This window comes from Barbus barbus (assembly GCF_936440315.1).
Source record: "Barbus barbus genome assembly, chromosome: 7".
Lineage (NCBI taxonomy): Eukaryota > Metazoa > Chordata > Actinopteri > Cypriniformes > Cyprinidae > Barbus > Barbus barbus.
In genome coordinates, this window is record NC_136735.1 from 37,365,410 (window position 1) to 37,389,685 (window position 24,276).

Genomic DNA, 24,276 nt, shown 5'->3' on the forward strand with positions numbered 1-24,276 from the left:
TTAACACAAATTTTTAAGTTGATAACTCAAAATGAGTTATCATGACAACTCTTGGAGCGACTGGCATAGTAATGTACATGACAGTGTTAATGTGTTCGGTCTTGGCGGAATAGATCTGCTGCTGCAGCAGAGCAAGTACGAGACTTGCTAATGCCAATATATCCACAACATGCTGCTGTGAGCATGTAAGAAATGCTGCTGCTGCACATATGATATATAAATAACCCCATTTATAGCTTACGTGAAATATCTTTACAGGTGGAGCTGGGGAAGGTGGAGGGTTTCTGAAGCGCACTGCAACTGCAAAAGCAAGCACTAGCCAAGTATCTGAATGTTGAGCAGTGAGCTCATTGGCTGCTGATACAAAAAGAACCAATCAGCTGTGATAATGTCATTATGTCATGTTGAATTAGACCTATCAGACTACACCATCTAGAGTTTCATGCCAGAACTTTGGATTTGCGCTGACTAATTCAGTTGTAGCCCCTGAACCAATTAATCTTATTTCAGTTTAAATCAACATCTAGCAAAGCACATGCTAAATGTAACTTATTTAACGAACAAATATTAATTGTTACATTGTCATTGCTAAAAAAGTAAAAAAAAAAAAAATATGGTGTAGAAACATTTTGATAAGAAAATTCACTTTTTATGTAAACATTTAGGGGGAAAATGTAACAAACTCTTAATCATCAAACATAACAGCATTAACAGGTCTTTCTATGCATTAAAAACACATTAAATAACACTTCCTTTCAACATGTACTCCTATGCAAAGCATGCTGGTAAGAATACTCCCCAATTTACAAAGTAACAAGACAATTTTATTAAGTTACTACAGTTTTTCAATTAAATAATTTTAATTAACATAGAAATATTAGGTTAATGCAGTCATCAACATTATTATGTCAAAATAATTAATATCAAAATAATGTTGGCAACTTAAAATTCTTATATGAATAAAATATTGCATCCATGGATTTAAGTTGTGGTAACAGGTCCACTGAATTATTATTTTAAATTAAAAAAAAACAATCTGTAGCCCTGCAAGTTATACATGTTTTCACTGTATTTTTGCATATCATGTTGTGTTGTTTAACAAGAACCACTGAGAGAGAGAGAGAGATAAATCAATAAATAAATACGAGATATAGTGAGAGAGCTCTTAATGGTCTGTTTATTTATTTGTTTGTTTTACAAAATAGTATTTTTACGCAGTGATTCAGATCCAGACACACACACACACACACACACACACACAGAGAGAGAGAGAGAGAGAGAGAGAGAGAGAGCGCGCGCTTCATTCGGTCTCATTGAGGTTTCAACTCGCGACAGAAGCGGCTGTCCGTCACTCTCTCTGCTGAAAATGATGCTAAACTTCACATGTCTGCTGGGATTGCTGCTCTGCGGCTGTCAAGGTAAACAGATCATTTGAGTGGGCGGTCAGTTGGGCAGCTCGGTCTGATTGAGGGGAGAACGGGTGGTTTCGGGTGTTATATGGATGGACACTGGATTAAAGACAACAGTTGTGCTGTTATTTCAGCGAGGAGATCCTGTGAGGAGAATAAATGCGTGTCATGATTCCTTGGCGATAATTTATGAGTTTCGGCAGTTAAACATTCATTTCCTGAGGAAAACATCAGGGTATAGCTGATCGGATGTTATGAAATATGATTTATTTAGTTAACACTGCGATAAATGTACTCTAGCAGAAGATAATCGGTCCGTCTTCTGTAGTTTTGTGAGGTAATCAGTGCGTTAGTATGTCCCTCATACTTTTGACCGTTATTTCGTTCCCGCGTTAAATTATTTTAAACGCGCAATTGTCGTTTTCCTCATAATTTGATTGATTTATATTTGTTGGTCCGGCTTGTTCTCAGTTTGTATCTGTCTCTTGTAACTTGATGGATTTATTCATAAGAATGTGCGCTGTAATGTTTATAAGGGTCGTAAAGTCCGAGGAACGCTTATTAAATCCTGGCACGCGCGTTTGGAGGTGACGCTTCATCGCGTTTATTTACAACGAGACTGATTTATTTCAGAAGCTGTTTGTTGGGTTCTGTGTGCATCAGACAGATTGTGACGGAGAGTTTCAACGCGATGGAAAAGCTCCTCTTATAAGGAACGAAGGTGATCGGAACGCCCTCTTTATTAAAATAACTGTTTTTCTCCTGGACTTCGCTGTTTGTGCAGCAGCTTCGTTCATTATAACGCTCGTGTTCTAGATCGGGATCTGTGTCAGAACGACAGGTGGAGGTAGAGCGCTGTTTGCACTTCAAGTGTATCAGCATCTCTCTGTTCATCCAGATCTCACTACGGGGAAAAAGCACTGGGGGTTTCTTTAAATTAGTCTTGGGGTTACTGCCTCTCTTAGTCTGTTTAGTTCTAGTTATTAGGAAGCCTGACAAATTAACTGTTTTGCTGAATGAAGAGTTTTACCAGCCTTTGTTCTTTTTTAAGTGCGTCAAATAGCTCGCCTTGTCTATGAAATTAAACCACTGTTGTTTAATCCCCTGAAGCTATTTATTTAATATATTTTTTTTGTATGCTATTTGAATGCTGGAAATCTCATCTATTGGATGTGTTCATCTCACATGCAACTATTAAGATGTGCATTTAAAATTCACATTTCATTCTAGTGTGCAGTGCCAAAGCAACTGGACATCTTTCCTTTTTTGGATTATTTTTGAAGACTTTTGCTCAAAATACAAGTATCAGTGCTACGTGTTTATTGTCAGCAGCCGATCTGACATGATGTTGTTCATCACAGTGGAGGATGATAAGGACAAATTGTGAAAAATACCCATCTTTGGCTGGTGGCGAGTGCTAATTTCCCACCCTGATTATACTTACCATGCCGTCAAAATCATACCGATCATTTCAGAAATGCATTGTGTAGCAGTATGATTTATTTGATTGGCTTTATGGATTTTAATGGTTGACCAGCTGTTTCAGTGATCATATCCATGTTAAATACTAGGTTGATTTAAGTAGTCAATTAATTCCATTACACACATTGGCTGCGTCCAGAACAGATGCCAGATGTCATTGGCTCAGTAGATGACATTTCTGCATGAAATGCATCTCTTTAAGTCAGTGTTTTTTCAACCTTCCTGAGATCTTTGTGATGCTCTCCATTGTTGAAAATAATAGCTTACTTGAAGGCCTCAGGACTCATTTGGCGCATCTGGGGCTGAGAATGCCAAAATTTTTGCATATAATGTCAGTTTACATGTTGTACATTTTGAGTTTAGCTGGTTTTAGCTTTTAATCAAGTTTTAAGTCTTTTAACAGTATCATATTTTAAATCATTTAAAATAATTTTGTTTCCTTTGTAAGTTTGTTGAGGCCCCCTAGTGGTTAAAAATGTCTATTTTAGATTGCGCCTGCGACTTTCTACATAGATTATTTTTGATAAAAAAGCATTTTTAAGGTTACAAACACAGAACAGTGAACACTGAAAGAAGTATATCAAGTATAACGTTTATTTTTTTTCTGTTTTATGTTACAGCTGATGAAATATGTTGATGAAACGAAACAGTGGCATCCCAGCTAACAAAAGTATTCTATGGACGTTTTGCTAATGTTTTTATTACATTATGAAAATGTTATTTCGGAATGTTCGTTGAACATTCTAAACATTCAGTTTTCTAAAAATGTTTTCTTTGTCAAGCAAACTTTCCATTCCATTCCATTTGACCATTTTGCAAACATTATGGGAATGTTACTTTTCTCTGAACGTTCTGAAAAAGTAGTAACATTTAAAAAGTTTCAGGAATAAAACTTTCCATGAGCAATGAATAAATAATGTCTATGATAATGTTTTGAACATTATTAAAGACCAGATAGCTTTGAGTGAGCATTCTATTAATGTTAGTAGAAAGTTTGTATAACGTTGAGAGAACGTTCACTGTTGGTTGGGAATGGGATATCTGTTATTATAGGAAAAAATGTGAAATGTTGTCCAGAATCCTGACTGTAAATCTGTCAAAAATACTTGCTTTCTTTAAATTTTGTGCACGTGTGTGTATAAATAATTACTGAGTATTGAAGTCTGCAGTTGTCCACTGAAGGATTGTGTCCTCAGGAAAGAATGATCGAAACCAAAAACACTTCATGAGCAGATTTTCCAAAAGTGAATTTAAGCAGCCTGAACTGAGCTGTCCTAAATTTTGACTCTGAATTTTGCAATAATATTACAGCTCTTATTGATGTTCTTCAAGTTCAGATAAGTCATTGTAAGATACTGAGCTTGATATTCTGTTAATGTTTAAAAACGCCCATATTCATGCACTCCAGGTTGAATGTTAACGCTTGAAATTGTCATTCATTTTATTTTGTCCTTTTGTGGGACAGAAACTGTTTGCTTGAGGGCTTTTTCTCAAGAGCCCTTCTTTGTGATTCCTCACACAGCATCACGGATATAAAAACATTCTGTCTTCATTCCGTCTTCACGCTCAGTGTTTTTGAGGTCTGGGCTCTCGGCGCAGTGAATTATGCGCTCTGCGGCGTGGCTGCAGCTATCGTGTGCTATGTTAAGTGCCATAATTAAGAGATTTCTCTGAGTTGCGGTGAAGAATCTCAGTGGTGGGAGTATTAAAAGATTTATGTGGTGTGCCGTGTGGAGAGTGTATGTCTGAAGTGCATCTCCACTGAGATACGTGCACACTGGGGATGGGAAAAAAAGACAGCTAGAGTAATGGTCATGTTTGTACAAACACGTACGCATGCAGATGCATGCATGCTCTCAATATGAAAGCATACTGGAGTAACCTTTATTTACCTCTGTGCCTGGGGAAATAGCCACACTGCAGCATCAAAAGAGCTCAAAGGAATAAGAAATTTACTGTAAAATAGTATGTTTCTGGAACAAATGTAGGATTCCATCACTTGCTCTCCAATGGATGCTCTGCAGTGAATGGGTGCCGTCAGAATGAGAGTCCTAACAACTGATAAACACATCACAATAATCCACACCACTCCAGTCCATCAGTTAACATCTGGAGAAGACAAAAGCTGAAACAAACCCATCATCGACACGGTTTTAACTTTAAACATTTGCTTCCGTTTTCAATACTAGTCCATAATCCATAATAACGCTTCCTTCAGTGAAAAAGTGGTCTGGCCTGAATCTGGAAAGAAATCTGCACAGATCAAGCACCATTTACAAGCCAAAACAGCTCTAAACAAATATGTGGTGGATTTTGATGTGAGAGACAAAGGGAGATGGATTTGTCACTGGAGGAAGCATTATTATGGATTATGGACTCATATTTTAGTTAAAAATGTCTTGATGGATTTGCTTCAGCTTTTGTCTTCTCAAGACATTAACAGATGGACTGGAGTGGCGTGGATTATTGTGATGTTTTTATCAGCTGTTTGGACTCTCATTCTGACGGCACCCATTCACTGCAGAGGATTCATTGGTGAGCAAGAGACGCAATGCTTAATTTCTCCAAATCTGACGAAGAAACAAACTCATCTATATCTTGGGTGAGCACATTTTCAGAAAAAAAAACATTTTAGTTTTTTGGGTGAACTATTTTTTTTAATGTAGAAATTACAGAGAAATGAAGAAACACATTGAACTCAGTTTTGAAGTAGAAAGACTAAAATTGTATTTTCTTTTAAAACATACTCTGATAATCTTTGTTTGATTACTTCAAGTGAAACTTGACTTCAAAACCACCACTAATAAATATAGATAAACCTGTCAAGTACAAAAAACCTGTGTATAGCTGTGCAACCACTAACATTTTGTACAAAATCCTGCATTTGGCTTGTATTCTGTAAAAGTCACAGCATCGTTTGATTAATGAGCGGAAGAAAGGACGTATAGATATAAACCCTTGAAAACAGAACTATATCAAGCCCCTCCCTCCCAGGGGAAATATACATGAGTAAAATCATTTTAAAGTGCAGTCGCATTCAGCAGGCCTCAGAGCTGCATAAAGTGGTAATTTCAATGAAGTAGATGCTGCATTCATATAATAATATGCTTTGATTCCCATGAGCCACAGAATCAGGGCAGATTTGCATAGATTCTGCTCATAAAATACAGGTAATCCTGAGAACAGTTCACATGTTAACATAAACTACCCAGCTTTTATGTCTGCGAAACAGCATAGGGAGTTTTTTAATTGAGTTTGGTTGGTTTTGTACCCAGTAGAGGTTAAATTAAATGATGTTGTCATTTAACAGTCTTTTATCCAAAGCAACTTCTAGTACTTTCAGTTAAACAGATTTTCCATCTAAAAATGAAAGTTTCCTTCAAATGCAATGTTTGTGTATAAGTTGCATTTTATTATTATATTTACGCATTTAACAGATGCCTTTATCCAAAGCAACTTATAATAGAGGATCATAAACCATTTGTCACAGAGCCAACAATCAGAAATATTGTATAATACTGGTAAATAAAACCAGTTTTCAGAAATGATAAACGTGTACTTTACTTCCCCTTACTCCACAACAAATCCTTCAAATTTAATGGTATATAGACCAAGAACAAAAAAAAAAAAACATAAATTATAGACAGCTTTCATTATAAACAACATTTATTATAAACACTAAGCATAAATTAATTTAAACACCCCCCCCCCCCCCCCCCACCAAAAAAAATATACATAAGGTGCTATACAGTAACAAACTATGTTCAAGTTGAATGTGAGGAGAGATAAAAACTGAAACCCATGATATAAACATTTCTGTATGAATGCACAGACCAGTCATTTCTAATTTGCCAACAATTTATTTGTTGTGTCGGATGTTATTTACTGATTTGCTGTCAAATCATCTTGTCAAATTCGAAAATATATTAAAAAAAGATAGCAATGTTTTCTGTTACAACAGACTTTTCAGATTGAGTCGTGTAACTATTATATGTTTTAGATCTCCACAAAATTACAATGTGCTAAATATTTACTCACTCTCAGGCCAACCAAGATGAGGTAGATGAGTCTGTTTCTTCATCAGATTTGGAGGAATGTAGCATTGCATCAGTGTCTCAGCAATGGATCCTCTGCAGTGAATGGGTGCCGTCAGAATGAGAGTCCAAACAGCTGATAAAAACATCACAATAATCCACACCACTCCAGTCCATCAGTTAACATCTGGAGAAGACAAATCCAGCATTAAGATGTTTTTAGCTAAAATATGAGTCCATAATAACGCTTCCTCCAGTGAAAAAGTGTTCTGGTCTGAATCAGGAGAAATCTGCACAGATCAAGCAGCGTTTACAAGCCAAAACAGCTCTAAACAAATATGTGGCTGGATTTTGATGTGAGAGACAACAGGAGAGGCACTTTTTCACTGGAGGAAGCATTATTATGGATTATAAACACATTTTAGTTAAAAACATCTTGATGGATTTGTTTGAACTTTTGTCTTCTGAAGATATTAACCGATGGACTGGAGTGGTGTGGATTATTGTGATGTTTTTATCAGCTGTTTGGACTCTCATTCTGACGGCACCCATTCACTGCAGAGGATCCATTGGTAAGCAAATGATGCAATGCTTCTTTTCTCCAAATCTGATGCAAAGCAGATCATAATTTTTGCATGTTTGCAACTTGTTCCTTTAATTGTCTTATTGAACATTTCACGTACATTCATGCATTTCATCCCTTACATTGTGTTCATGTTCAACACCAGAACTAGGAATGAGTTTACAAAATCTGTGTGATTGTGGATAAAAGCAGATGTGAAATTTCCTGAATGTAAAGGAACGAATGTTTGGATTTAGAAATCAGAATCGCGTTTTATCTCAATGAATGTCTCTGCTGTGAATGGTTGCTATCTATTCCTGCTCCTGCGTTTCATGTGCACCATCACGGTGACTCATCAAGACTTCGGTTTCCACATCCTCCTCCTCTCATGGCTTATGCTGCTACAGCGCAGAGAGCAGGGGAAACACAATATCTGCAGCCGAGTTTGAGACGCTTCACAGGCAGCTGTGAGTGGGCGTCCAGCGAGCTTTCAGAGAGACACAGACTGTCAGTCTCTGTGAAGACTTTTCTCACATCCACAGTCGTGTTGTGTCTCGGTCACTCCCCACAGGAACGAACAATCACTAATGAGATCTCTCTAAAATCTTGCTTGTTTCTCCCAGACAGCGCTTTGGTTATTTGGAGAGCATATGGGAAGCGTTAGGTCTTTAGCTTGAGAAAAAGACCTCTGTAATCTCACAAGTCTGAAGAGATCTCAACAATGTCTCAAGATTTTACAAGATACCGTAACCTGCAATCAAAAGTCAAAGTTATAAGATCAGTCCGAGTTTCAAGGCATGAATAATTTGTGCATTCAGGAACATGCTGTGACCCCAGTCAGGCTGAAAGTCTGTTCTGGATGGCCCAGTTTGATTCTTCATGCAATAATAATAATAATATATAGCTGAAATAAAATCTGACATAGCTGATATATGAAATAATATCTGTATAATATATATATATATATATATATATATATATATATATATATATATATATATATACACATATATATATATAGAGAGAGAGAGAGCCATTAGATGAATCTCATGAAACCTGTTGACAACATTTGTGGGTCACATTTCACTCCAAAATCAAAAGATGCATGCACTATTATTATTAATATTGTTATTATCATCATCTAAAGATGTAATAATATTAATAATAATATATTTTTTATGTTTGGCACCACTAAGATTGTTTTTCTTGTATTAAGACATTATTTTCTTGACAATTACCATCATCAAAATGCAGACAAACAGACAAACAAACAATAAATAAATAAATAAAAAATCACATGACTTTTTTTATTAGTATTTGTTGTACTTGTTTATGCTGTTTTTCTAAATGTACTCTAATGAAGTAAAAATGCAAAAAAATTAAACAATAGACATTATGACAATAACAAAGTTAAAAGTAAATAGATGCATTAAGTAGATGCATTACACTAATGAAAATATAGGGAAGAAAGGTCCTTATTTTTTGCAAGCACAGTGGAAACGGTAAAAGTTTGTTTTGTTATTTATCAAAAATGCTTATCATCCTGCAAAGTTATTAGTTTCAAATGGCCCAAGCCTTTTTTTTTTTGGTTCTTTTATCTGAAAGTGCTTATTTATCTGTAAGGGTTTCATTAGTCAAAAGAAGCATCTTCATTCTGTTTCATTGTGGAGATAAATAGTGCTACTCAATAATAACAACAATAACTGCAGTAGGTCGACAGTAATGAGGCCTTTGTAGAATAATCATTGATTACTGCTGAAATTAATCATGCTGCTAGAGCTCCATAGGTGGCCACAAAAGAATGAATCCAAGAATGAAAATATCCTATTTGTTAGAAACAGCATTACACACATGCATTAAAATAAACACCTTTGTCTGTATGGATTCCTTTGTTTTGAGATGGGCAGAATGACCAAAATTTCATGCAACTATTAAAACCATTGACTTTTTAAAAAGAAGGTCAACACTTGATGATTTAAGGTTTTACTGAGAGTGCTGAAATTGTTCTTCTATTGTTTTGCAATTTAGTTTTGCATTCTGAGAGCTGTCTGACCCTCCCATAGACAGCAATGGAATTAACACGATCAACGTCCAGAAACGTAGCAAGGAGATCGGTAAAATAATCCATGTGACATCAGGGGTTCAACCGTAATTTTACGAAGCTATGAGAATACTTTTTGTATGCAAAGAAAACAAAAATAATGACTTTATTCAACAATTCCAGAGTATCCACTGAACGCAAACAAATCGTTCAAAACAAAGTGTAGCTAAATAAAATTGTTTCTTGTATTTCTTGTCATCAAAACACTGTTTATGCTCTCATTTTGTCAGTCCAAATGTGGAGAAAAAAAGGGAACTGCAATGATCCCAAGCATACAGCCTCATCTGTAAAGCATGGTGGAGATGGTGTCATGGTATGGGCATGCATGGAACAGGCCAAGTCAATCTCCAGATTTAAATCTGATTGAACATGAATTTCAGCAGCTGAAGAGAAGAGTAAAGGCAGAAACTCCCCAAAACAAGCAACAATTGGGATTGGCTGCATTAAAGGCTGGGAGAAGTATTTCAAAGGATGAGAGCAAGAGTCTGGTGATGTCTATGGGTCACAGACTCACTGCTGTGATTGTGTGCAAGGGATCTGCAACTAAATAATAACTTTTAATATTTTATATCTGCCTTTGTTCAACTGTCCCAGATTCAAAGGTTAACATGGCTAAAATCTTTCCTTCTAACTGATTTAACAGATCTACACTCTCCATTTGGATTGATTTAGATGTTCCAATGAAGGCTTTTCGGTCCAACTGAGTTATAAAAAATCTATTTTGATTTCATGAATAAAAAAAAATTATAATTAGGCTTTTTTTTGTTTTGATCTTGTAATCTATAATGAAAATATGACTCACTTGACACCTATGAAGTATGCATACAATAAAAATAAATTAATATAATAAGTAATTTATAAATAAAATTTAAGTTAAAATACAGAACCAATGTTTTTTTTTTTCCTAGTTCAAAGGCCATTTTATTCGTAAATACATCAAAACTTCAATTTCATATTGAATTTCACAAATTAGGTTGCATATAAACATGCATGTTGCAAGCAGCCAATGATTTTCTTTCTTTTCATTTTAACCATTTCAACCAATTTCTTAATTTTTTTAACTTTTAACATTTGGATCCGTTGACTAGTGAGAATCTCTGAGAAGCAGGTCCAGTTGTAAAATCTGATTTTAGTTGTATTCCTGTTTGATTTCAAGCTGAACAAAAAAATTCTGTGAAAAACAAGGGGAAACGTGTTTTGATGATGGTGAAGGTTTGTGTACGCTTCTCTTTTTACTCTGAAATGAACAGAAATGTGCCTCTAGGAGTTTCAGCGTCTCTTGATTGCTCGTGTTTAGCTGCGGTAAAGAGCATGGATGTGTTGTTCTGTGTAGAGTGGCCTTTCATGAGGATGAAGGGACACATAAGACAGAGACGTCGCGTCAAAACAAGAAGATCTCACGAGACACTCGACTGAGACTGAGCTTCAAACACAAACTCTCAGTGCTCGTGGACTAACTAATGCCGATCAATATGTTCATGCTCATTGCTTATGCATGTGGATCTCTCTCCATCTGTCTCTCTCTATGTCTGTCTGTCTTCACACAAGCAAGTTTTATTGCTCAGAAGTTGCTCTTTCATAGCTCGAAAGATTTCCCTGCTGAAAAGACCAGCATATATTGTGTTTTGGATGCTGGCTTCCCATAAAGCTTTTTACCCAGCAAATCATTCCTGCACAAGTAGCACCAACCTTCAGTTAAACTGGTGAAAAGCACGACTATGCTGGTCTTTTCACAATCACAATCAGATTCCATCCAGATATGCACAGAATTAATTCTGTGATGCCTGTATAAGTATCAGGGATGTGGATTTTATTTACTGCATGATGATTGAAATTGCGCAAATGGCGCAAGTTATTACCTAAATAAACTGTGAAAAGATTGTTTTCTAAAACATCATGGACGGAATGATCCTGAGAGCTCGCGGTGCCATCTGCAGGACAGTTTAAAGCATTCAAATGATTCAAAGCGCCAAATGCGAGTAGAATCGGGCGCTGAAACGAGTTACTTGACCTGGTGACTTTTTATGAATGGCGGTGAGAATTTGAGATTGCTAGTGCTGCCATATTTGCAACGGTTGGGATGTAATTGTTTAATAGGCTGTAGTCTGATGCGCTACATGTCTGCTGTTACAGTACTGTGTTTAGTTTTGATTCACTGTTACTGCTAGCTGCGCTGCGCTTGGTGTGAGCCGCTTTATTTTGCATTTGGGAACGCAACATTCATCATTAGAAACATTTAAAAATCTGTTGTTGTTTACAAAGAGAAGTTTCAGTGTCACATAATCCTTCAGAAATCATTCTAATATGCTGATGAGCTGCTCAAGAAACATTTCTCATTATTATCAATGTTAAAAACTGTTTTGCTGCTTAATATTTTTGTGGAAACAATGATACCACTCAAACATATGTATAAGATTAAAAAAAGAGAGAGGAATTAATAATTTTATGCATGAAAGTGATAAAAAGTGAAAAATTCCGTTAAATTTTTTTCTAAATTCAATTTTTCTGGACTTTAATGGTCAAATTAAATTATATTAATCAAAAAGCATGCCTAATTAATTAAAATCATGAAACTTTTACAATTTAACATTAATTGATTAAAAGTGTAACAAAAATGACAAGTTTAGGGCTGTATGAAATGTTGCATTTTTTCCTCACCTTGTTTTATTGTTACAAAATTCTGTGTTTTAGCATGTCTAATAATTTGAATGCATACAATTTTTTTTATTTATTCTTACAGTTACCTTATGAAATGTTTTTTTCCCCCTTAGAAATTCTGTATTTAAATTTTACTGGTTATCAGATGAAGGCATAAAACATTGATTTAATTTATATTTTAATTAATAAAAATTAAACATTTACATTTTTGGCAAATAAAAGGGATTTACTATTAATATTAAAATATTTTGTGATTATTTCTCAAAAAAAATAAGTTTTATTATTTTTCAACAGTAGTAGTAGTATCACGCACATTCTAATAAATAATAGCAATATAGCCTATTTCTGGCACAATGCCTTTAATAAGTTTAACCAAACTTTTATTTTTACCTTTAAAGTTCTGTGTGTATATGATATGACGCTAGTTTTACTCAAATGAAATGGTAAAATGCTCGTGAAGTGACTCTCAGAGCAGTTCTGGAGATGTTGTTCATGTATTTATTATGTCCTCATCATTAAGAAGGCAGACACTGAAATCACCGCGAGCGCCACGTGCGCTGTGTATGTAGTAAACAAAACCACGCGTCTGCTCCATTCATACAGAGATGCAGGATTCATATTTAAATCGACTTTTGCGGCTTAATATTTACAGATACTAGTCCATATTGCGATTTGATTTAAGTGTAATGACCTACTTTTGATTAATTCATCCACACTTTGACAAATTCCGTGACATTCCGCGGGAAACTGTAAATTCTGTTTTTATGACTGGATTCCGCGATTCCGTCCGCGTTTTCTGCATCGCGGAAATCATAGAGCCCTACATATTTTATTAATACATTTGATAAATGCAAATAAATGTTGTTCATTAAACTTTATATTTATCAAAAAATCCTGAAAAATACCATTTCCACACAAAATATGAAGCAGCAAAATTGTTTTCAACATTGATAATAATCATAAATTTTCTTGAGAGTCAAATAAACTGTAATGATTTCTAAAAGATCATGTGACACTGAAAACTGGAAATTATGCTTTGCATCACAGGAATAACATTACATTTTATAATAGTCTATATTAAAATTGAAAACTTTTTAAAATTTGAAATAATGTTGCTGTTTATTTTATTTTGATCAAATAAATTTAGATGAGCAGAAGATATTTATTTCAAAATCATTAATAGTGATATTTCCAAACTTTTGGCAGGTACTTTAATAATAATAACAATTTTATATAATATAATAGTACTTTATCATAATATATTATATTGTTATCATTATTAAACGCTGCTTTTTAATTTTAATTACAGGACAATAGTATGTATTATTACAATATAAGAAATATCTTTTAATGTGCTAAAATATATATTTTTAATAATAAGTGATGAGGTCATGACTTGTGAGTGTGACTTGGGGCGTGGTCAGATTTTCCTTCTTTTTTGTCTCTAGCTGATCACATGCTTGAGTATTTTTGTCTCTCAGAGTGCCGGTAGCCATTGACTTTCATTTTATGAATCACCAAGGACCACGGTTTCTAAAAATCTTGTTTACTGTTCTACTGAAGAAAAATATGCCATCTACATCTTTGCCTGAGGGGGAGTAAATTAACAGCACATTTTCATTTTTGGGTGAACTGTCTCCATTTGCTCTCTGGCTAATCTTGTTATCTAAGAGAATTGAATCTCATTTGTGACGTTTCCTTTTCTTTCTCTTTTTATTCCATTCTATTCCATTATCCTCATACATCATTTTATTATTAAATAATATTAAGCCATTTTCTGCAGAGGACCGAAGCACTTAACGTGGAGTGATTAAATCAATAATAATTAATTAATCAAAAACTGAATGTAGAAATGTATTTATACTAATTAATTAAATTAAATTGTCCATAAATGCACCCATTTATTGTCTAATAGTCCATTAAAATTGAGCAATTATTCTTTTAAATATGTCAGTCTTCCCTTCAGTTTTGAGCACTTTTGTCCTCTCCATGTTTTATCGTTCAAATCACCTTTCTTTTTTTTGGCTTTGACTTTCATAAGTAATTGCCCTTTGCAAATTATGATGACATATTCACTAAATTCAGTGGTAAATGCTTTGTGCGTTTCATCCAGGCTGTACGTTCAAGCGTGTTTGCGTAAACTCAGTTAATGATGTTTATCTAGGAAGGAGTAATGATGCTTCCTTTATATCAGATGCACATGTTTACTGTGCTACTGGAACGGCTGCGGCTCATGATTGAGCAATGACGGCGTTAACGTACGAGTCTGATTGGTTCAGTTAAGTAGCGTTTGCTAAACAGAGGTAATGGTGTTTGTTATCAGACGCAGTGGAATAAGAGAATGTGTTTGTTTGTGACAGAGCTGTGATACCGCAGGGGCAGTCGATGGCTTCATTTATCACAGCCGCTGGTGAAGCATCTCACACACACACACACACACACACACACACTCCATCCTTTGTCTGTGGAGCACATCGGTAAACATTAAACACCATTGATTAGTTAACTACATTTCCCATCATCCTCCAGTCAGTCTAGACACCTACTGTTAGAGTACTCTCTTAATAGTATCTGAAAGCATAAATAAAATAAGTAATTGTTCAAATGACCTTTTTTGTTTGTTTTCATCAAACGCATGAAATAATCTTCTAATTATAGTCAACTGTAAATTATAATCTAATATCATAATCAAATTAGCTAAAGTACGTGAAACACGAGGTGAACTGTGGGAATTGTGAGATGGAAAATTAATTTCCATTTAAGTTTTTCTGAATTCCAATTTTATTAATGAACTCAGTTTTAATATTTACATTTTAACAATCGAATAGTATGTGTAATTTAAGTCTCCCGAATGACTAAAAACTAAACTTTAGGGCCCTATGAAATATGTTTTATTTTTTTCTTGAAATTCAGTTTCTATTTTTTACCAAATTCAGTTATTTGTTTTAATTATGATTTTTATTTATTTATTTACAATAATAGGGCCTGACGAAATGTGTTTTTCTCTCCAGTAATCCTGTATGATTTAATTTTTCTGATTATTAAATGAAGCCATAAACCATCAACAGTTCAATTAATGTTTTAAAGGGGTCCTATTATGCTTTTTCACTTTTTGAATTTTAGTCAGTGTGCAGTGTTACACCCAAAAGCTTCAAAGTGCAATTATTTAATAAAACTAAATGCTCAATCTGTATTTTGCATGATTACAGGCTCTTGTCCACTGAGCATTGACATTAGCTCCATTGAAAACAGTTTTTTTTTTTTTTGATAGATCCTCGTGGCCATGAATCAACTGACTTGCATGGTCATATTCATGTAGAAAAGAGTAGATTAAATGATGCCTGATGGTGTGATATTCAATCACCCATGCATGCTTTTCAGACTGTAAATGGCTATATTCATGGGTGCATCTGCAGAGAGTTTTCTGGAGCCATAAGATGAAACACTAGTATTTCACTGCTTTCCACAGATCATAAATAAGCTTATCTTATCTCATTCCTCATTCTAAAATTCATATTCTCTATAGATTTTACAGATGAGTAGTCCTTGATGTTACCTGATGCACAGCACACTTTAAATATTTTTAAAGAGTATGATGCATGATTGCATCTTCAGTGTTTTTGTAGCATGCCTGATAGTATTATAATGAGGTATAAAAGATGAGCTTATGTTTACGAACTTGCAAAGCGATAAAACACTCCGCTTCTTAACCGCATGGAATCCTCCGCTTTCAGACAGATCCACGGACACATCGCTTCTGTCCTAATCCAGCCGTTTACAGTTTCAAAGGCGAGCATGGCTCTCCCCGGCCTCTCTAAGTGATGCAAGCAGCCACCAAAGCGGAGGAGTGAGCCAGAGAGCACATAATGAAAGCAAAGACGGACGAGAGTAGCTGGGTTGCGGCTCCCGGAGGACTGCAGATCCAGTGTGTTTCGTCGTCTTGGCCGCAGCTTTGAAGCTGCAGTGATGTGTAATAAGGACTACGGGGAGATGGCCTGGCCTTCAGGTCCTCAGCAGAGCAGAGGAAAAGTGTCCAAATACAAAAGACACCAGTGGGAGGAAAACTATAAATGAGAAAGAAACATTTGAAGTTCTTATTACTATTATTAAAAGGAGTTGTTATATTAACTCTTTCCCTGCCAAACACTGAATTTTCCGAGTTTCCGTGTTCTCACTGTTATACGCTCGGGGCGCTATTATGCATCTCCTGAATGAGTCCAGGATGTGGCGATCAAAAACACAGGCGAGGAAGACGCAGAAATGGACAATCTCGTATGTATGCAAATGCATATGAAATATGATGCGATTTTTTAAATATGCCTAATATGATTGCCTATTTTTAAATAGGCAAAACAACACAAAATTCCTAAAACGAACTAAAATGAAAACAGGAAATTTAAAAATAAAATGAACTGAAAAACTATCATTCAAAAACTGTAACATTATATCAAAATAACACTGGTTTCTTCAAGAAAACAATTGAAATGAACTTGTTTAAGTCTTATTGTAGGAGCTCTCAAATGACTTCTCTTTTGATTTGTCACTGCAAATTGTTGTCAGAATAGTGCACTAAACCCATGATAGTGAGCAGCTTAATCTAATTTCATTGAGCCAGATTGGGAGAATAAATATTAAAATGAAGTGTTATTCTATGTGTTGAGTATAGGGAGAGACTATAATGTTTCATGTTCAGTTATGTTGGAGACTATATTTAGCATGCCTACATGCACCATTGCATTCAGAACGTAATTCAAGTTTATTTCAGGTTTATTATAGTAACAAAACAAAAATATTTGTATTAATTTAAATAAATAAAATAAATGTTAATTGAAAATAAAATACCTACAAAAGTTTTTTTGGAATTTCTTTAGTTTAACTCGAAATATTAAAATAACTAAATCTAAAAAAATTAACTTTTAAAAACATTATTATATATTAAGAAATATATAAAAAAAACTAATAAAAATGACAAAGATGTACAACTAAATTACTAAACATTTCACTAAAATTGAAATAAAAATAGGAAATAATTAAATCTATAAACTATAATAGTATGACAATGATACTAAAACAACACTGGTTTCCTCAACAACATATTATTTGTTTTAATTGTTCTAGTTTAGTTTTGATCTCTCGAATGGCTTCTGTGCGAATCATTGTCAGTATAAACAACTAAACCTGTTCTCAGATGAGTTTTTACGGTTGGGTCATTAGATGTTTCTGGTCTGCGTCCGTATGTTACTCTATCCATGTTGATGTCCCAGCTCTCTGTAAACTAACCTGGGGTCACTATTTTATTTGGGCATAATCAGTCAAGGTCAAAGGAAAGACGACGTAGACGATTGTCCTATAAGCATCGGGTAAAAGCGAAGAGTAACCAGAGCTGGCTGGACTCGACTGAATAACGCTTCAAGTTCTCCTCCAAGACAATAACAAGAGCGATGATGTGTCCGCGCAGGTCGTGTGGCCTCGGGGTAGAGTTATCAACCAAAGTAAATCCTTCAACATGGCTTCTCCTAAACCCATAAACTCAGGTGTAGCCGCTAGGAAAGCAGCTCTAGCTGGAAGGTGCCACAATCCACAGATTAATTGTGCGAGCCGCAGCGCTCCGCGGCTTCATTTAGAGCAGTCATGCTACATAAACTCCACTATGAACAAGTTGTTCCCTCAAGGGCCGAAGCAACCTCCAGCATGCTCCCAAAATAACACGGTCTCGCTGGCATCCCTCGATATTCGGCACGGATAATACTCGCATCCCCAGGAGCCTCAATAAGCACCGCACCACGGACAATAGGCCCTCCTCCTTTGTTTTCCTCACCTTTATGGGGTCAGTTTGTAGGATGTTTTCTGTTTTCTCTCTCTTCTTTGCTTATCAGCCTCTGTCGGTCCCTTTATCCCGAGGATTGACCCGGGGTGTTGGGGTGCGTTTCAAACTCCCCTCCATAGTCGCCAGATTAGTGTTGTTGTTTTTTACTTTAGACAGCAGCCACACACACACACAACAGCACACAAAAACACTACTACCAACTATACTCCAGTTGTTTTAGCTGCTGTTTTGAGTGTTGCAGTCTTTCTCATTCATTCATTCACCGTTTAAATGGAAATACTTATTAGCTTTTTTAAAATAAAACATTTATTAAAATATTTTCTTAATACAATATTTGCTTATAAAAATACTTATATTGCTAAGCTGCTGTTTTGAATGTCTTTCCTGTTTATTGCTTTATTGATTGATTTACTTAAGAGTACCTCTTTTAAAATAAACTCTTAAAATGTTGTTGCCTCTACTGAAAATACTTGTTTTGGGTGTTTCTTATTCATTTTATTCTTTCATTGATTGATTGATTGATTTATTCATTCATTCACTACATTCTTTATTCACTTATTTATTCACTTAATTTTTCAAATGATACTTATTGCCTATTTTGAAATAAATACTTGTTGCCTCTACAACAAGTATTGGGGTGGTGATGGCGCAGTGGATAAGACACATGCCTTTGGTGTGAGAGACCCGGGTTCGAATCCACTGTGAGACACCAATGTGTCCCTGAGCAAGACACTTAACCCCCTAGTTGCTCCAGAGGCGTGCGACCTCGGACATATATAGCAATTGTAAGTCGCTTTGGATAAAAGCGTCAGATAAATGAATAAATGTAAATGTCTACCTCAGGGTGATGGGGTGCGTTTCAAACTCCCTTCCCAAGTGGCCAGATTAGTGCTTTTCATTTTAGACAGCAGCCACACACACAGACGACAGCATGCATGCTATTTCTGGACATCTGAACGAGATAAAGACTTGAGAAGTTGAGTACAAAAGACTTGACAATAGTGATAATCTGTGTCCAAGACCTTGCCGTGGTTTCTCCGTTTATTCCCAATTGATCAGATTAGCTGCTATTAGCATCCTTTTCATTATCTAAAGCCTCAAATCCGCTGCATGATTCAGGAGGATCAAATCAGCACAAGACGCTCGACAAATAACAATGATCGTCAAACAGAGGCAGGCCGTTGTGTTGGGATTAAGCAGGCGGGAGGCTTACGGACACTTCCAGATAATTTGTGGCAATAAAAGAGCACGTCTGATGCCACGGAAGGCCAAAACGCTTTCTGCAGCTTCTTACATCGGGATTCTTGCGTCGTATAAACCTGAATGCATGGGCTTTTGTGTCGAAGTTCATTGAGCTCCACCTCACCAAGAGCCCTGATAACATGCAGTGAAGTGGATAAATAAAAACTCTCACAGATGCAGTGATGCAGTTCATTTGATCTGCCCATCACTGCACTGTAGAGATGGCACTTACAGTAGGCTGTCTATTGTAAACTTTTGGCTACTGAGGGAAAGTCATTTGGCCATTGGTAAAGTCATTACACATTGCATGTGGATGAATGGCATGACCAACATTTTATATCAATGTATTTATTTGCTTGTATGCGGTTTTTTTTTTTTTTTACTGTCATAATGCAGTCAAAATCTGTATATAATTTTCACATTCCAGATCTGTTTAGAACCAGAGAATTGTTGTTTTATAAAATAGTCTTTGCCGTCTTATCTATTTATTGATTTATTTATTTGTGTGTTTGTTTAAATACCATTTATTTTATTTATTTAGCTGTGCCTACTTTATGAATTAAATGTTTATTACTTACAGTATTTTAAAAATAAAATAAAATAAAATACAAATAAAAAAAAAAAATAAAAAAAAAAATATATATTTTATTTTATAAAAAAAAAAAAAAATAATAAAAAACGTAATAATAATAATAAAAAAATATATATATACTGTATATATATATATATATAGCCATCATTTTGAGTGTTGATTTTTCCTATTTATTTATTTATATATTTAGCCATGCTTATTTAGCAGTTTAAATACTTGACTATTTTTATTGTAATATTTGTTGATGCTTCTTTTCTTGAGTTTACTGTGTTCACATTTATTCAGCTTCATACCAATCAGTCCGTTCACTACTCTAATGATGTGTGTTTAAATGTTATCCGCTAGTTTAATGCGCTGAGTGCTGATGCTCACGCACTCTAAATGCATCATCACAATGGTAGAAGACATTATTTTTGATGGTTGTTAATGAGGATGGCATGAGGTAGATGATTTACAGGTCATGGACTGATCTCATGAATTGTTGCAAAGCCTCATAGAATATTCAATGGAGGCGGTGTTTATGGATGCATGACTTTAGTGTCTCTTCACACAAACAGTCAAATTCAGTTCTACAGTATTTATTTTCATCCTATGCAAATGCTAAAGTTAATTTCTACAGTGGGGCTTTTGGTAATTCTGTTAGAGGACCAGATTTAGTCGGTGCATTTCCAGTAAACGTTTGACATCGTCATACTCAGCGTGTGCTTTGAGATCAGACGCGTCCGTACCTCAGCCTCCCGCTCGCCAGCTCTGTAATTCCTCTTTTGTAAGTTTGCGGCTCACGAGCCACATGATGATTCAGCAGAAGTGCATGTAAAACAGCCACGAGCCCCAAACAACCTCATTTATCCACTTCTCATTGCTGCTTATAGAGCAGCACCATTCGTCCACATCTCATCTGCACTTCATTCGCTATACATAGCCATGCATTCATCATTCTCATTGGTTAATGTTTTATTTGCTGTGAACATGCATAGAATACATAGAATAAATAACGTGAAGCATGACTCACTATTAGAAATAGTTTTTTTTTGTTCTTTTTCATTTTTCCTAAAGGGGTACAGTTGGCTCATATGGATATCTATATAGTATCTATCTAATGTATTAATAATAATAAAAAATAATATATATATACACACAATATATAGTATTGTATAAGATAGTATATATTGTAAACAAAAATATACAATTAAAATATAAAACTAATATATTTTAATATTTAATTTTTTATATATTTATTTTTATTAGTAACATTTAAATACAATATACTTAAATTGTATATTAAAATATAAGCTATATTGATTATTACAACACTATTTTGTATTGTATCTTATACTTTATTAGATTTTATATTTTGTATATTTTAACTTCTATTAGTAAAGTTTTTAATGTTTTAATAAATATTTAAGATTTTAATATATTGTAATATAATATTAAAGTATTAGATATTATTTTTCATAATATATATTATTTGTAATGTATTTTATATAGTTATATTTTATATTTCAATGTTATTTAGTAATGTTTTTAAAAAAAAATATTAAAATAAAATATATATTAAAGTATACTATATAATTCAAGTAGGATATATATTTTATATAAAATATTTAAATGTATGTATTTTTTAAATGTATCATACTTCAGTATTTTGTATTTTATATTTATAATTTATTTTAAATTTTTCTTTGTTTTTGGAGCTTTTAAATAAAATTAAAATGTTAAAATATATAAAGTATGAGATATATTAATTTAAATGTTTCATTAGTATATGTTCTACTTTAAAATATTTTATTTTTATATATTTTAATTATTTTACGGATTTTTTTTATAACCCATTTTCTTAAAATTCCTCAAATTTTCAATGCACGTCGGAAAAAAAATCACTAAGAATGGATTGCATTTGGTAATAGTGTTGATTGTTTGCATGCGCGTCTGCATTGTTTGAGCACTCGTTCACACTGAAGGTGGTGTAGGGTTGTGGGATGGGTGGGTGGATGGGATCTGAAGAGGTCGTGACGTTCAAGAGAGTAATCAGAGTAAAAGAATAATCACGGCAATAGTCATCATAGCCTAATCACTTTTTCAGCCCCATTCATATTCAAATGAGAGGCAGACAAGAGCAGCACATGCTCATCAGCCCCTTTTGAAGAAAAAAACACAACATATGATTGGAAACACTCATTACTTCTGTCTTACAGCTCATCAGCTCAGATGCACTGCTGGGAATCGACTGTAATCTTACTGAGAGAATATGCTTAACTCCCAGAAATGTCTTAACTTTGTGCTAATGTTTAAAAGCTTCGCTTTAAGGAGGCAGACAGTTTTATTCTGGTGATGGTTGAAGAAACTCTCTCAAGGGTTTGCTTTGATGAAAATCTGTTGGCAGAGCTTTTAAAGATTTCAATCTCGTAGCTAGTTAGGCTGGTTAAGGGAATACTATTGTTTCAGCTAAAGATGAAGAATCTGTCATCATTTCCTCACCTTCATGTTGTTCTGATGTTTAGCAGAAAGCTTCATGCTGGCGGTTGAGTAGTTTAGTTTCGTGTGAATACATGGTGAAAAGCTGGGAGGTTTTAAAAGAGTGCTAAGGGAATTATACATATGAATATATGAATGAATTAATTGTATGAATGTACCTCTGAAGGTTCTGACTGTCTTCAGAAAAGATTGGATGGCATTTTGTTTTCATATTCACTCCATGTAATACCTAATATAGTAGTGTTTTAATCGCAATGCTGTTTTGTACACAAAGGTTACGGGAAGCAGCTGTAATTCTGCTGTTCCAGAAGCGCCATCTGCTGTCAGAGACTGGATTTACAGAGACTTACATTCACATTCAGCCTGTGTGCAGCAGGTTTTGTCTGGTTGATGAAAAACAATATCTAGAATTATTTAATAATTAATAATTGTATTCATTATTTAATAAAATACGTGCGAAGCATAAACAAAGCGTCAGTGAAGAGTTCATCGCTGCTACTGTTACTTTCTGGAAGAAGACGCGTTGAGTAAAGGCTGGATTTCCCTCAAAATCGATCTGATGAGTAAGTAATGTTTATTCTCTGCATTAGTTAACGTTTTATTGTGACATAAACTTGAACACATTACTAGTTGGGTTGTTTCCAAACTACAACATGATGAATACTACACATCTAAGAATGTTTAGACCATGTTTATTATTAATAATCTGTTCACAAATATATTTTAATAACGTGCTAAACGAGAACAATTAGTTCTCAGATATAAAATATATGTTTTATAGTACGAAGTATATCCTTTTATAGTACAAAGCATGCATGAGTCTATGACTTCAGAATCATATATTTTATACTATAAAATTATACATCAGGATGGCTATAATTCCTGACTAAAATGTTTGAAATCCAGTAAAACATTGTGAATATGACGGGCAATTCATTGTATTTAAATTTCTTATGGCATGATGATGTTTTCATGCTCTATATAAAACAATAAAAGTAATATGAGAGTACATTGTAACTTGATGAATGCTACGAGTGTAAGTATGTTTACAACATGTTTATTATTAATGGCCTACTCTGTTCAAAAATAGATTTTAATAACGTGCTAAACAATAATAATTAGTTTCTCAGATATAAAATGTCTTTTTTTTACGATAATACAAAGCATGAATGAGTCTATGACTACAAAACCTATATGGTAGCATTCATCATGTTGTCGTTTGGGAAAAACCCAACTAAATGTGTTCAAGTAAACAAACTAACAGTAGCCGCGATGAACAATCTTGCTTTGTTTATGTTGGGCGTCTCCACGCGACTCACGTGGTTATTTACATGTGAATGGCTCGTGCCGCGAGGGGGCGGGATCGCATTAGAAACAATGAGTTAGACGGGAAAGACTGAACATATACGAATTACTTTATCACAGAATATTTGTTTTCGATATGAAAGCAGACACTTCAAGCTTTCTATAGAGATAACAGATCGCGGAGACGAAGAAGACAGAGAGCACACCCTGTTTGTTTTCTTTTTTGTTTTGTTTCTGTTTTACAATCTTTTTTGTTTTGTTGTAATTGTGAGTGTGCACAAAAAAGTAGACACTTAACAGTTTCGATTGATGTATAAAATTTTTTTGTGTGACCAAAACCAACAGAGTATTTTTAGTGTCTTTTGCACTGATCTTAAAAAAACCGAGCTTGTACCGTCGCCCCCCCCCCCCCCATTTAACTGAAAAACCATCGCTTCAGTGCCCCTCTTAAGTTAACTCTGCTTCAAAGTTTGCATGCATGCAGACTGATGTTTTGTATCTTGATGCACCAAATTTGAATATGCACAAACTTTGATCTGTTTGACTTTAGTCTACTTTTATGGCAGTTTTATGCTACTTTTTGTCA

At 34.6% G+C, this 24,276-nt stretch overlaps 1 protein-coding gene across 1 annotated transcript in view; it reads left to right on the forward strand.

The window, feature by feature from the left end:
* Positions 1-1,366: 1,366 nt before the first annotated feature.
* ncam2 (neural cell adhesion molecule 2) overlaps positions 1,367-24,276 on the forward strand; it is a gene marked incomplete at both ends in the record, with an annotated part of 223,971 nt that continues 201,061 nt past the window's right edge. The window contains one exon of the mRNA XM_079420652.1: positions 1,367-1,418. Within this exon, the coding sequence (XP_079276778.1) occupies positions 1,367-1,418 (52 nt within the window). The remainder of the gene's footprint in view (positions 1,419-24,276) is intronic.